The sequence below is a fragment of the Pleurodeles waltl genome, chromosome 11 (genome assembly GCF_031143425.1).
Source record: "Pleurodeles waltl isolate 20211129_DDA chromosome 11, aPleWal1.hap1.20221129, whole genome shotgun sequence".
NCBI classification, from domain to species: domain Eukaryota; kingdom Metazoa; phylum Chordata; class Amphibia; order Caudata; family Salamandridae; genus Pleurodeles; species Pleurodeles waltl.
In genome coordinates, this window is record NC_090450.1 from 698742347 (window position 1) to 698758904 (window position 16558).

General features: G+C 41.0%; 1 protein-coding gene across 1 annotated transcript in view; it reads right to left on the minus strand.

Annotated features, from left to right (window-relative positions):
* TMED4 (transmembrane p24 trafficking protein 4) overlaps nt 1–16558 on the minus strand; it is a 48642-nt gene that overhangs the window by 10808 nt on the left and 21276 nt on the right. Inside the window, exons 2-3 of the mRNA XM_069214264.1 lie at nt 3444–3544; nt 3060–3185 (exon numbers count right to left, since the gene is read on the minus strand). Of these exons, the coding sequence (XP_069070365.1) occupies nt 3060–3185; nt 3444–3544 (227 nt within the window). The remainder of the gene's footprint in view (nt 1–3059; nt 3186–3443; nt 3545–16558) is intronic.

Consider the following 16558-nt stretch of genomic DNA (forward strand, 5'->3'; position numbering starts at 1 on the left):
ATTAATTGTACTCCTGATGTCCTCACGATAAAAAGGCACACGTTTGCCACTACTGCTATACGCGGACAATGCTGTCTATTTTTTGTAGATTTCATGGCCAATTTCGACCTGTCCACAAACTGAAAATTATTTTATTATGGAGTATTGCCCTAAGTGTAATTGACTGCCAAGTGTCAAAGTAGGTTCCAACTGTTTATTATGTACCAGTACTTTCTGTTATTTATTTTTTGGGGGGTGGGTGGAGGGGTGCAAGCAAAGATTAAATGCAGAAATTCAGAAGCCAACTGAAGCGGTTTACTTATGCCCTAAGAATTCCCCCACCAGCTATTTGTGGGACACTAGGGGGACCTGGGATCGCTCGCTATTGTTCCACTTTAGGGCTGATACAGTTAAAGACCTGCTTTGCTTCCCATTTGGATTTCAGCGCGTTCTTGAGTCTCGATTGTGCCCTTGCGATGACTCCTCTAACCAATCGATATTGCACTCAACCTTCTTCTGCAGTTTTTATGAAACATTTACCAGAATGTTTTTAGTTTCTTTTATGAAATCGAGAAATTGCAAGCACTGTACTCAAGCCCATCAACTCCTTTTACACCTATCTGATGACGAGACTTGTTTTTATGTGAGTGCTTTCCCTCGTTACGCTCTCGGGGCACAATGCTTTCTTACCTCAATTTTGTTCCTTTCTTTTATCGAATAGGCTGTTTATATTTACTTTATCATGTATTTTATTAGAACGTGCCTTACTGTGTTATTGCATTAGGTTCTGCCACAATACCTATGGTAATGTGAAAGTGGTGTCGAATATTGCACGTTTATTTTAGCGTATCTACTGTTTTAAAATGTTTTTGTATACTTTTATGGCTGTCTCATAACCGAATAAAGTTTTTAAAAGTGAAATGGACGATTAACATTAAGCATAAAAAAAGTCTATAACTCGATTTAAAAAAAATGCAGTTGTCTGCATGGCTGCATTGTAATTGCACTGTGCTCCAACTACTCCAAGCATGTGACTTTCTGTAAGATAGTGTGATTTCTGACAGAAAAGCAATCTGTGCAAAGGCCACTCTGGTGTCCCAAAAACTCTAAATAACTTGACCTTGTTTTTAAATCATGGGTTGCCAAGGCAGCTTTGTGACGAAGTTGCGCTGACAATCCCAGACAAATATGCGAAGTATGCCTGTGTGGAACATAGAAACGAAGTTGTAGATTATACTGGCTGAGAATTGCTGTGAAATCATGACAGTAAAAGAATTCACCAATTAATTCCCTGCCCAAAAAATATATGTGGGTAGTAGGCATAAGACACTCCAACTGTGTTTGGGCTGGTACTCTACCACAATCCCATATGCTGTTAAATTCTCTGAAAAATCAGGTTGCATTTTTCAGAACATCAAAACCTATGTTCGTGAGGCTGTCGGTCATTCTACCCAAAAAAACATATTGCAATACCAAAAAGGTAAATTTCAAAATATATACAAACAAAAAAGGTTCATTGTGTAACTAAAGAACTCGCATCCAATGACAGTGAGGAAGAGCACTGCCCACTTTGCCTCTTGAGGCCAGAAAAACAAAGTGTTTCCAGTATATACAAACAATACCAGATACACACAGGGCAGGAGTGCCTCATTGAACTCAAGGAGTGTGTCATCCCAACTATTATGCAATAAGAGATACAGAAGTGGAGACTGTAGGACCAGCAAGGTACTCAAATCTTCACATATTGAGTCTTCTGGTACTAAATTAAAAATAAATTGTGGCTGGATTCTTAGAAGTCTGAATTCTCTGGTGTGAGATCATTCCAATGGCGTTTTGTGGCCAGAGATTTGAGTACCTCTACAAAAGGTCAGCTGGAAGGTTCCAGGCTGAAGAAACTCTCCAGGCTGAACTTCACAATTCTATAGAGAAGACTATGGCTTCGAAGGTGCCCTTATGAAGAAAACGTTGCAACTTTTGGAGTATAGTCTCCTACTCTTCCCCCATCTCATTGCAGCAGAAAAGGCAGAAATTACTGCAGATTAGATGGGACATTGAGGCATAAGGGTCTGGTGCAGTGATGTTGTATCCTGCCAAACAGAGTGGTCTGGTCTAAAAAAGCCCATGTTTATTTGATTTGGAATGCAGCTTGTACCATGCTGTAGGGAGTGTGTAATGGCATTGTATAGAATATGTCTTGATTGTACCCCGACTGGAGAATGTCCTCCTTTGCTTTGTGTCCACAAAGTTGGTGTGAGGACTTCTTGACTGTAGGCTGTTGGCAGTGTTTGTTGGAGCCGACACAGGGTTCTAATTTTTTGGGCTGTGAACTGGTGTTCAGTAATTATGGAATAACCAAATAGCCGCCTGCTATCCACTTTCCTTTTACCCCCCCCCCCTCCTCCCCACACCCCCGTCACTCAGTGAGCTATGGGCCACTCAAGGTATTCAGAAGTGACTTGTTGGTGATGCCACTTCAAAAACGCAGTGCGATTCCTCTCCTGGAGATCCAACAGTGGTTTTTCCTTAGGAGGGAGATTGGGCTTCTACATGTGGTTTCTTATATATTTGCATTATCTTTGACTACTAAAAAGAATACTGGAAAATATGTGCCTGCTAAAAGGCTAAGGAAGGAAGAGTTTGCAAAAGTAAAATAAAATACATAACAGGAGTCTCAAAAAGTTAATGTTGGCCATTAGTGGTGATACGGGATGCTTCCCTTCTGCTTCCATTAGGGGCCTGATTACGACCATGGCGGATGGGATACTCCATCACAAACGTGACAGATATCCTGCCTGCCGTTTTACAAGTTTCATAAGATATAATGGAACTTGTAATATGGCAGACGGGATATCCGTCATGTTTGTGACAGAGTATCCCATCCACCAAGGTCGTAATCAGGCCCAAGGTCTTTTGTGGCGAAAATTTCGCCTCAAAAACAAAGGCCATCCAAATCTATGGAACTTCACACAAGCTCTGCGGGTCCAGAGCCACAGAAGGTAATTCTGTATATAGGCACCATTACACCCTTACCGTATTCACCATTCACACTGCACACACCAATATCCGAGAAATTTACTTACCAGCTTCCCACCAGAAAAAAATGACATTTTGGTGGAGTTGGAGTGCAGGCAGATCTGGTGTTCCCCAGGGGTGTGAGAGGTGAAAGTAAAACGTCCTTCAGAGCCGTACTGTCGAGACATGATGATCTACACAGAAAGAGCATGAAGAACAATTACCACAAGAGCAGGAAAAAGGCTCGCCTCTCTAACTTTGACAAGAACAATCAGAACATAAAATGTCTCACTCAATACTAGTAAAAGGCACTCCATACCAAGATCATATATCCAAAGCAAAACCCCTCCTCACCCTACGGAAGCCTTTTCTGTTGTAAGCATACCAACCCAATAAGAACTCTCTCCACAACTTCAGATTGCTACGGGTGATTACAATTTCATGGCTTTTACCTTGCTGTCCGGGTCTTTCACTTCAACATGCATTCCCAGCCCAGGAGTAGAAGGCAGATAAACTTCAGTCTGTTTATCCCAAAGCTGTGTGCGGTAATTCCCTGCAGTACATGGAGACAAAAATCAATATTGTAAAATCATGTGTTAGCAAAAGGGTCTATGATCACCAGCTCAACTGATATGACAAAGGCGGCATCTATGACAATTACTGTTATCGATAATCAGTGACAATCCACTACAAACCACTTACATGAAGAATCAAAAACTGAATATTAATACTGTCAATCCTCACTACAGTCACTGTATGCATATCGATAGAGGACAAACAAAAACTCAAAAAACAAAACAAAACAGTGCAACAGTACATGGGGTACAATTCATTTAAAACCTCTGTGGTTTGGAGAGACATCCGAAAAACAGGGAAGAACATCTGCCGCCCCCAACTTGCAAAAGCTTGTGTGATACAAATTATTTTAAGGAAATATTTAAATTATTTCCAGCATTATGCTCGCAGTGCCTACAGCGTATTTTAATGCTATAGGGTCCTTTGTTGTTTGTAGGATAGGACTATAAACTAGCTATACCATGGGTAAGTCTTCTGCCCCACTCTCTTCAAGCAGCCACTATTTCATGGGCAACATGCAGCAACAGCACACTTTTGTTAGAATTGCTCAAAAAGTTTTTTTTTTTTTTTTTGTAAATGCAGGATGGCACTTTGTACACAACCAATTCATCATGCTTCTGGAAGTACTGCTGCAACTTGAAGGACTCACGTATAATGATACTGCTTCACAGTTTGGCTACATGTTGGGACTCAATTGCAGAGTTGTGCAATAAACTTTACCTAAATATGAATAAAATACACCACCTCTCTTATTTTGGGACATCATACTTCTGTGTCAAATAAGTTGATTTAAGATTGTGTTGTACCTATATCACAGGTAACAATCAATTCATAAGCAGTCATGCAATTCAACATCCAAAAACCTTTTTAGTGAATTAATATGTTGTGAGAAGATTTTAACAGATCTACTTATTTTAGTTTGAAGTCATTGTTTTTTCTCAGCAATAGCTATTAGGTGTGATCTTTTCAAAAGAAGCTATGATGTAACTTCTCAATTTTTTTAAAAAAAAATTAAGCATTTTAGTAGACCTAGATGTATGCCTCAAAAAGGAAAAAAACACAACGAAGAATACCTCTACTGACTTCTAACTTCTTTCTTCTCAACGTCCTCATAGAAGAGAGGTGGATTCCACTTATAGAACCTGAATATGTAGTTTTAAACAATCTTTTGAATGTCTTACCCATGTCTGAGGCATAAAAAGTGGATCTGATACAGTTTCGCTACTGTTTTTGCTTCCTCATGTAGAGTGTTCTCATTTGTTGTAAAGGGGGTGCTTGGTTAGCTTGTCTTCCATACAACCTCTTAAGGATTTCCCTTACTAGGTGAATAAGGTTGGAATGGCTAGGCCCTGCTTCAGGTTTAGTTTTTAGCAAGCATAATGAAGCCTTAAGATCTTTGTGTATTAGGGGCGTGTCAACTATTCTATATTGTGGCCCAGACTTTCACTTTTTCTGTACGAGGACTTCCGGAGTGTGCCTATATCCAGTTTTCAGAATTTTCAATTCTGAAACATATTAATGGTTTGTACAGGTATATTTCTGGTTAGCCTTTCTATAGGGCAAGTGGTTTGCTGGAAGCAGGCACTGGCTGGCTCAGGAAGCAACACACTGCATGTGTACTAATCTTTGGTAATTTTTCCATGCACCATGGTGCAAAGTTGTCAACATTCAACCAGCTGCTCTGCAATATCTACGATGCAACCTTTGTTGGTAGTGGTCGATTTTGCTCAACAGGCAAGCTCTCATCAGTTCTATGTTTCCATTTGTTTTTGCCCTGTGGTAGAATATAAAACTGTACATTAGGACAATGGTTCTGGATGCACTAGTGGAGAGTTCTTTGAATCCAGTCTATTACTTGCTGCACACAAGATGGAGGTTCAAGCATTACTATCTTTTTGGACTTGCAAGGCTGCTGGTTTATCAGCGAACACACTAGATTTTTGTGTGAATAACCTCTCATTATAGCCTGCTCTCAGGTGTGTATAATGTAACTTGATGGCACATGCAAGCTTCGCTATTTGATCTGCATTTGTCAGTCCTGGGATCATATTAAATCATGCTCTGAAGCATATACTACAGGAATAGTTCTTGCTCAATAGCTGAGGACTTGATAAAACAATGAGCTAGGTTCCTTCCCTATAAAAGAGTGTATTTGTGCTCATAGCACTCCTATAGATAAGTTATTTTATTTCCGATTAGTCAAGGTTTCTTGTTTTTTTTTTGCATCGTGGCTGTCTTTTTTAAGAATCAATCTCAGATGATATGCAGTGGTCATTACTCCTGTCCATCGTGTAGCAGGGTATGTGGAAAATTCTTCTCGATCTCCCCCATGTTATCAAGTTTGACACTGGATGCATATGCTTAGAGCACACTCGTGCCAGAAATCCTCCTGAGGTGCTGCATGAACGAATGTGATGTCTTCTAAATTACTGAAGTTATCTGGGGGTATATAAGCCATGTGGGCATTTTGTTGCCGAAGCAGGGTTACGGATGTGTTCCTCTCTCCAATTTTCCAGTAAGTTCTTTTAGTGGTTAGATCTTTGGAGTGTCGCCTTCTCCTCACTTCTTTGAACCTTGGCTTATCTAGTTCATGCTGTCACGTTGCAAGTAATTTGGAGTCTGGGCACAGCTTCTATAATTTCTAATGTGGTTCCTGTTTAGCTGTCAAGCAGGGTGGCAGTGTAATGGCACTTTGAGGGAGTTGCCAACAACTATCATATGATTTTCCATGAAGCATCAATTCCTTGAGTGAGTTTCACAGGGTATACAATTTTCACCTTGGTCTGGCAGTGCTCTGCAGCTATCTGGGGCCTGCCAGAAGTAGGTTTATGACATTCTTCCTATTGGATCTTTCTAAACTTTTTGTTTTTTGAGTGCTGTTTTTTCAGTCCCTCCTTTTCAAAATATTATAATTAGCAGGGACATTTTTTTCTGCCAGACCAGTGCAAGTGGTGGAAAATGGCTTTCAAGTTGTTCTTGTACCTGAAGGTACCATACTACTTACAATGGTTGTGATCGTTTTGACAGTTAACCCTATGACCATTGCTTTATCTCCAATACAGAAGTCATTTCATTCTATTACTATTAAGATGGATCAATTGGGCTGGGTTTCTTAGAGCCCTCAGAGTACTGGAGGAAAATCAGAGTGATGCCAGATTCTATTCATCTCCTGAGCTCTTGTTGCGCTACAGCAAAGACATAAAATGCTGTTCCTAAAGATTAAAACAGACTTCTGGAAAAAGATGCTTCTGGTTTTCTTTGCATCCTGAATACATGGCTAATTCCTTGTGCCTATGTGTGCCATTACCTGTCTTTTCTTTTTTTTGACCATGGTCTGCTGTAGTTGGTATCAGGGTCGGTTTATTATTTTTTCCCCCCAGAGATGGGTGCCATCCTAACTTGTAAAGATTAAAACAAGAAAACAAATGTCTAGAAGTAATTGTATTACATGTCCAACCCCTTTGGACACATTCAAACTAACCTATGAACTTAATAAGTTTATCAGAGGAATTAAACTCATGATTTTTTTTGGAGGGACATGCTGAGAACAGAGACAAACAAGGGGACACGGTTCTGAGAAATAAGTCCACATTCAATCCACCTAATACATGTATCTCTGTGGAGATACTGACTTTTGAGAAAGCAGTTTTTAAGGAGACAGGTGAAATCAACCCAATAACCCTCAGGGTCTTTCACAATACGCCCAGAGAAGAATAAGTAGCCATTAAGGAACTTTCCAACTATCAAGACAGTTATGAAACCAGCAGATCAAGGAGGTGCCATAGTGATCCAGCATACCGGAGGGAATGCCCAAGACTTCTGGGTGATGCACGGAATTATGAGAAAATTGCGGATGACCCATCAGATTGTTTGAGGGTTAAGATCAGCAGTATAGTGGTACATGTGTTAGCCCATGATCGGCTCTCTCATAAAGAAGAAGATTTTCTCATTAACAGGAACCCCAGGCACCTATACTTCCATACAATTCAAAAAATTCACAAAAACGTAGAGATTCCACCAGGAAAACCAGATGTATCAGGCATTGCATCCATTCTGGAACCCCTACCCCATTTTGCAGATGCTTTCTTAAGACCAATTGTCCATAAAATGGATACTTACCTGAAGGTCACCAAGAATGTCCTACGTCTAATCAAAGACCTATCTTTTGACCCTTATAAGAATTTCCTAATGGAACTGGGCATAGAGAGTCTTTATATCAGTCTTTCCCCTGCAGAAACCTTGAGTATTATTGAGGATGTTTTATTCGAAGTGGATTGGGAATACCAAACACCACAGACTGTGGTTATGTAGTGTTGCAACTGCGCTCTCACAGAAACATGGAACCAGCATGGGCAACACTATAGTGCCGAGTGTAGCCGGCCTGTATGTCCATCACCTAAAAAACACACAAGATTTTAACCCCTCGCCACCCCACACCACCCACACCACCACCACCACCACCCCCCCCCCCAACCCTTTCAGGCCATCACATAGAAATATGGAAAAGATACACAGATGAAGTTCTGGTTATCTGGGAGCGGAATGAAGCAGAAACCACAAACTTTTTGAAATGGCCAAACAGGCAGGACGAGTTTCTCAAATTCACCAATACAAAAAGTAACAAGGCACTGGTCTTCTGGATCTTAATCTCATAGCGGATCAAGGAGCCCTACGCACCACAACCCACTAACAATCTATGGCAAAGAATTGCCTGCTACCACATGATAGTTTCCACCCTCTCCAGCAGAGAGACATTCTCCCCATTAGGCAGTTACTTATATTTAGGAGGAACTGTTCTGAAACCAGATATTACAAGGAGCAGGCGGGCCGTTTAGCAACCAGGCTGAAAGCTAGAAAATACCCTCCTGAAATGATTACACAGGCTATCAAGAGAGCTCGTAATAACAACAGGGAAGCCCTACTGGAGATACCCACTTGTAAAGTAAAGGAGGACAGACCTATATGTGTCACTACATTCAGTAATGCCTCCAACCAAGCGAGCAAGCAAGATAATCAATAGTGGGTCACTTAACATCCTTAGACCTATGCTCTCAAACAGAAGGGGTCAAATTCTCGAAGACATGGTGGTACACACACACCCAAAGGAGCAGACCGCAATGACCGTGCACGGATTACACACTCTTCCCCCAATAACTAGCCATCATCCCAGCGGGGTTGCAGTGTCTGCTGAGAACAACAACGAGCACCACCACCACAACAACAACGAGAACAACCACCACCACCACGAGAACCACCACGAGAACCACCACCAGAACCAGAACCACCACCACCGAACTTAGGGAATTCACCAACTGCAACACACAAAGTGGTGTATTTAACAACATGCCCAAACAACCTCCAATAAGTAGGCATGACCACCTGCAAGATAAAGACACTGATAGGTGAACATCGTAGCAACCGGAGGTACAGGAGGGCCACCGCAAAAAAGTAAAATCACTTTCTGGAAAAGGAGCACACAGTATAGGATTGCAAATGGGTGGTGTTGGAATGCCTGAAGGACGAGCACAAAGGCGAGCCAACAAGGAACAGCGCTGGATTTACAATTTGGAAACTAACACGAAAGGGTTAAATGACGATATTCCATGGAGTCAGGTAAACATTTGAAAGACTCGATGAGACCAGAAACTGCCTGTGTTAATCCAATCAGCCCCGCTCTCAACAAAATCTAATAGGATAACCCACGCACATATGGGACCCTAGCATGCCATAGACACCACAGGGTTATCCTTTGCGGACAACCTTCCATCACTCTTTTCAGTAGTAGGTCACACTCCTTATAAGCTCCACTATATCACCTGACTTGCATACTCACCACTTTTACCATTAATATGACACTTAGGTTTTTTGTTTTATTCCTCAGTTCTACTAATACTTTTTTTAATACAAAGATCTATTATTTTTAACTATTTCGGAGGGCCACAGCCATTTGGGTACTTTTAACATCCCTGTTTGCAACCACGAGGTGTATCACCTTCACAACATAATTGCCATATCTTATTTACTGTTCTGAGGCCTTGAAAGATGTACAACATTTTTCCATATATTTGTTATCGAAATGCAACTATAAATCTTTTTGCTGCTTTCCAATAAAAAAAATAGCAGGAGAGGAGTCCTGGGGGCTATGCTATGGGACCACCTTTTTCTTTCCTTTTTTTTTTAAACTCAGGCAGTCTGGCCAGTCACCTATAACCAAGAAGGGTCTTTAAAGATACTCTCCGCATGTTCCAAAATCCGACCGCCATTTTGAGCGGTCTAGTTTTTTCAGACCCAGAAATGAGAACCCGGTCGGCAGACACGTGAACCTTTTCAGCATTCAAATACACTGCGTCTCGACCGCACGCTAACATTCGGACCCCGGGCTGGAACAAGGGCAGGTTCAGAGGCGGGAGTTGAGCTTTGGAGTAGCGAGTATGGAGCATTTTTCTGAAGCGAGAGCGACATTATGGTAACGCAGAGGTGGGAAACCTCCATTTGCCCATAACATTTTGCGCCCTTTTGCAGAGTGCGACTACAAGCCCACCCCATCACCAGAGGATCCATGATACCCGTAACCATTATCTGTAATGTATGTGTCCACACTTTTTATGTGTTACATGTAGTCTTGTGTCAGATATTGAATGCTTCATTTATCTTGTAGCATCAATAGTGTATTTCACATTTGAAGGTGAAATTCATGATTTTAAAGGCACACCATTTATGTGCAGAGAGCCTTTTACTGCTGTGAACAGGCTCTTTCTCTTTATGTATTCCAGGTTTACTGATTCAACTACGCAATTAGGTGTAGTATGTTTTCTGCACACTAGATGTGCACTGGCACCATAGTTTTTTGCATAAAGACTGGCACTAGGGAGCTGCTACAAGTCCTGATGAAAAGCCTAGGGGTAAGCCAGAAACATGTAGACCTTGTTTTGAGAGGCAGGTTGATAGCTTAACCCTATCCTTTCAACTTACCCCACTTTTAATCATACTGCCACAGGAATAAGTACTAAAACATAGATTCTGCCAGTAGGCAGGTTTTTTTTAGTTTCTTTTATAAACCCCCCCCCACCCCCAACACCTATTTTCACATATAATCATAGTCAAATTATAACGAGTGCTCCCACGTAATTCGCTTATCGCAGCACTCCCCCTCCGTAGCAGAATGGGAAGGACACAATGATGAAGTATGCCACCAAGGGATAACCCTTGTGGGTGAGGGTTTTTCTTAGGAAACTAAATAGTTTCCTGTTTGGAGAGTTAGCTTTGCTTTGCATAGGAACTTGTGGTACGATAAGCCTAGGCCCTTACCTTTCTTCTTAAGTTCTCTTTAGAAGTGTAACCTTCATGAAGTAGTCATGTACAATCCCTGCATAGAGACACTGAATGGTGAACTGAAAAACAAGCGGGTGAAATGCAATAGGTCTCTCATTTTCATTAGGTAGAGCTATTGGCAGTGTAAAAAATCAGAACTGGACTTTTCTTGCCACATAAATTCTTCAACACTGCCTCATAATTTCGTCTTTTCCTGCCATATAAATGCAGTGGCCCTCCATATAACTAAAGCGCTTCCATTTAGCTTCTTCCTCTATCTGCAGCAAAAAACCACACGTCTCCAGATGGCTCAAGCGCTGCCTAGGCTCAACCTAAAAATTAGATGCAAAAGACAATGAATCAGTGTCTACTTAACTAATGCAAACAGCCGTGACTTCGTATTGTATCACCCAGTTTGATTTAAAATAAAGCTGGATGATTGAGGAATTGGGAGGATTGGAACCGGCAACCTTCACCTCACCCGCAGATCAGTTTAGCAAACACTTTAACTTTCTTACTGAAATCAACAACAGTAGCACAGCAAAATAGTCACTTGTTAAGCTATTCTCAAAAAACAAAACAAAAAAAAAAAATGGCTTTGCACACAGAGAATATTCATGTAAACATCACGTTCTAATAATTTAACATTTAAAACACTCATACGGTGTGCCGAGCACCTCAGGCGCCAACCTCTCGACGCTGCAAAACACACCTCTCATAAAGGAGGCAGGCAGATCCTCTCTTCAAGAATAGAGATCATCAGCTTTTGTGTTTTGGTGGTCACTGGCGGCTATTGATATGCATACTCACAAGCCCTTAAGAGGGACAAGAAGGTGACAGCACTACCTCGAGTTGTGTAAACACCTGAACAGAAATTGGAAAATAAGGCTGGAAAAGTATTTTCTTTTTATCTTAACAGAATGAAATGTCTCGCAAGCGTTCTTGCCTTGCATTTCAGCAAAGCTCTAATGAAGTTAATAGAAGAGCAGGCTGAGAATATTTATGGCCCCAATAAAGGAGATAAGCAATGCCTTGTGTCTGGCTGTGTGAGGGTTGGCAGGGAGGGGCCCTGGAGAGATACTCCAGGTGCAAGGCTCTGCAAGTTTCACATCATTGCTTCTAGGTTTATCTACATTGGACAAGAAAGGGCATATTGTGGCCTTCGTGACCAGTGAGCCAAACGTTTAGGAACTGGGTGTTTCTATTGTAAAACGAGCGTATATTTTAATGTTACATAAACACGTGCAAAGCACCTACGGAGGAATTAACACGCTTAAGCTCAGAAGACTCTCTTGAAAAATAAGCTAACTTCAAGATTAAGTCAACGTGTGCACACTGGGCTGTACTAAAAGAACATTAATCAACAGACGCTGGGCAGTGGTAAAACTAGCATTAAGAAAAACGAAGCCTAGGAGCTACCCTTTATTAAACATTTAAAGGTGGTGCAAACGTTCCAGGTGCCAGACATAATCGAGGACAGCACTGGAATAAAGCCAAAACAAATGTTAGCGACATGGGAGGAAGTGGGAGGAATGGAATGCTGCAATAAAATGCAGGCAGCTACAAGTCTAAAACACCCATAGTGAAAAGGGAGCAACAAATAAATGACAGAAGTAGTCCGTCACAGCAACAGATAAAGAAACCAATGTGCAATAGTACAGTAGTTGGTCACTGATCTGAAAGAGAAAAAGGAGGAAGAAAAAGGCAGAACTGACCACTAGCGAGCAAGAATTTTTAAAAGAGACTGCAACCAACAGATGACTTTAAGTCATAAGAAGTATACCAAAAGCATACAAGAGGTCGTGTGCTTACACTTGACCTAACAATGTTTTAGGGCTGTATTACTCAAATCAACCATTTATTTACAAAAACTTTGAGGGATTTTATTATGATCTGTCCATGAAGTGAGACATTGAGAATAAACTTTAGAGACCTGAAAATCTAATGGAAGGGGGGGGAAATATTCTTTTGACGTGCTTGTTGCCTGAGACTATGACGTATCATGGGTGGACAGATCCAAAAATCCATTGTATTGGGATCCAATATTTCTGTGAAACCTTTTGCTTCTGTTTTTTTATTTTTATTTTTTAAATCTGGAGGCCAACGGCAAGAGAGGTCTGAAGTCTTTGCTCCCTGCTTTCAAATTATATTTTTCTTTAGTTGACCAAATTGGGAACACGCGAAAATAAAATAAAATTATTAATTTAAGACCGTTTTTCGTAACGGTTACATTAGCACTGTCTGCGTTGATCAGTAAGATAGGTACTGACTTGGATTTGCATAAGCAGTCACTAAATTGTGAGCTTTCTGCAATATTTTGTTCAGCTTTAGGAAAAAGAGGAGAGTGGTAAATATTCTTATGATGAAACATTAAAAAGAGAATGTTACATGTATTGCCATCAACTATAAAATACAGAGGCAGACAGAAAGGCAGTTAAGGATGGGTCAAAGTCAGTCAGTGGCATGTCTGGCAGACGATTAATTCTGCCCTGACTTCAGCCACTGCAAACAGTCACCACTCCCAATGTGAATTTTCTTTTCTTTTCCCCCAGGCCTGTCCAGTTCGGTAATCATCTGTTTACACTACAAAAATATATGGATGGTTAAGTGTCCAAAGAACAGCTTTAACAGTTAATTGAGTAGTGTAAAGCACTATAAAAAGAAAACTAAAGCAAACTAAAAAATTAACACAATACCATGCTGTTACATAAAAGAATGTTACCAACCAATCAATTCTAAAAGCAACTCATTCACATAAGCCTCATAATGTTGTTACCTTTGCTTCAATAGGCACCCTGAACTTTGTTCATCAATACAATATGGAAATAAATTATATAATAAGCTATTGTTATCACTTGTGTTCTCATTCAGACAAGGTGATCTACAATCACTGTCGTGAGCAAAGCAATAAACATGAGTGATCTACAAACATTAACAGAATCAACAGGTTCTAGTTCTAGACCAAGCAAGAGGAAGAGCGTGATCAGATCACATGGCACAGCAGCACATTTCTTCCCAGAGCTCACAATCCTGGGTGAAAAGCCACTGCTCCAGCAACAATACAGCAAACCACCCATCCATGGTGTCGAGGGGGACCTTGTGTCAGTTTTGCCATGTATCGCAAACATTGTGGATTCCCAGTGCATTATGCCAGCCTCCATTAGTCTCCGCTCTGACCCACTTTTGGACCATCATCAACAACTGTTTAAAATCTCGTGAATGACTGGACTTCCAAGACATTACTATGGCCTGTTTGACTAAAAACAGGCCCAAGAAAAACAACAGTCTGCCTATGTGTTTGTGCCAGGAGCATCAGTCCCAACATGTAAGTCAGCACGTCTTGAGGCACAGCCCTACCCGATAACCTCAGCAAGGGCCAACACTATCCGAGTCCAGTATTCAGATATTACCAGACAAGTCAACTCTATTTGTAAATATCCACCCCTCCTCAGTCGTTAGACGTCTAGGGCAGGCTTCTGTAGAACTGATCTTTCTTAAGCTTTTTTTAATAGTGAATATGTGGCTGAGAGAGGAGAATGGATATTGGTAGGTGATAGATGTGAGTCAGTGGATAGGAGTCAGATGGGGTCAAACAGTCAATGGCAGCAGAGGAAAGATACTCCATGGGTGCTGTCAGACAGACAATTGTGAGGGAAGAAAAACAAAAGGAGGAGAGAGTGGACTACTGACAGGAAAAAGGAAGGGAAAAAGGAAGTGCTAAAAGCAAGTTTGTTTGGTCAGTGAGTTACATATTCATACAATTATTTTTTTACTTTCTAATCGTCTGCAATTGGATGCTTCTATAAATATAGATTAGCACTAACTCAGTTGTTTTGTGAACTGCTGTGATAAACGTTTTGCTATCTGGATCTGCAGTGTGTAAACAAAGCAGCAGTTTGTTTCTTAATTGAGGAAAGGTGTCAATGACAACAAAACGTTATTAAAATGGGAGAACTACTTCACCTTCTGATGCGTACATTTGCATCTTCATGTGAGGAAGAATGTGCTAAAGCTTTTAACTATATCCATGGTGGCATAAATCACCACAATGGAAGATGCCTTTTAAAGAATAAAAACAAAATGTAAAGCGGTTTGTCTCGTCCCAAACCAGGTCTCACAAAGATAATGCTGGTGCAACAATTCCTGCCTCTTTGTACTTTCTGCATAAATATCCAAGGAACTACCATATTTCCAATATAGCATTTCATGTAGGATGATTGATTTCTAAGCTGTATCGGGAACAAACCACTTTTTGCGTGATCCTTTAAGGCTCAAGTCAATTCACAGATTGAGCTATGACTTGACAACACTTAGTGTGCAGCACTTCTTGAAGACCATTCACAGCTCTGATGCTTTAACCACACTACCCTTCATGCACGGTTTCCGACTGCTTCGGCAGCCGTAGATGACTTCCTACATGCTAGAGGCCTGTCCAAGTACGACGTTGTAGCCCTAAAATGAAGCGTACCACAGAAGTCAGGTAGCATTTTTTATATAAATGTACAAATCCCTATCGCTGAAATTAAAGTTTCAATGGACATTAAATCTAGCAAGGAGCACAGAATTTAAATATGTTTGTGTTGCCAATTCCTCCTTGGACAGTGGTTGTGGTGGCAGTGGCGGTGTTCTGGTACATATCTGGAGCGGAACTGAACCGGAACCTGGGGTGGGCTAGACAAGTCAACCAATCGTGGCAGGGCTAACACTTCAAACAATGAGGCCAAGCTACTCTTGGAGATAATACAATAAAATAGAGTTCATATTAAAAACACTGGTAAACCAGATAGGATTACAAACATACACGTTATAGCAGATCTGACAACGTTTATAGGCTACTGACAGATATCTTTGAAGAGGAATGAGAGATATAACAACCAAAAAGCAGCTTCTACTGATTTCAAAACAAGGCACTTGAGAACCAGTTTGCGAAAAGTTACTTTAAGATGCTGACTCTTGCCACCAGGTCCTTCTGTAAAGCGACAGTGAGCTCATGAAATATTTTTAATTCCATCTTCAGAAAGATGCTCCTATCCGACTGTTGCCCAAAGGACAGTTTTCAGTCTGCTCATTGCGACATTGCACATATGCTTGTTTGAGGCCAAAGATTATGGGTTAACATAATATCAGGATGTGTGACTGGCGTATCAGTGATTTGATTCCCAATACAGCTCCCATTCCTTCTAAGACCGATAAAGAGTGCCCGCCAGTTCGCAATATCACAGCTTGTTAATGACTGCCACAAACCTATGTTATCGTATCAAAATGTATTTTTTTTGTTACCGCTCAACAGTGAACAAATCTCATAAAGGATGACAGAGCTACATCCATGCAGAAAGCCACGAGGCCTAAAGAATTAGCAACAAGCATTTGCAATGCAATGGGTCTCGCATTTGCTTGAGTTAGAGCTACTGGTGTTGTAAATTCATAACTGGACTTTTCTTGCAACATAACTTGGCCAACCCTGCCTCATAATTTGGTCTTTTCCTGCCACACAATTCCAGTTGCCCTTCATATACCTAAAGCACTTCAGTTTACCTTCTTCCTCCATCTGCAGCCAAAAATGGAAATGGTGGCACTTAGAATCCTAATTTAAATCTGCCATGCTGATTCCAATAGAATACCACTTTCACCACCCCACCATCGGAGTTGCTGGCTAGCTAACAATTCCCAAATAAATACC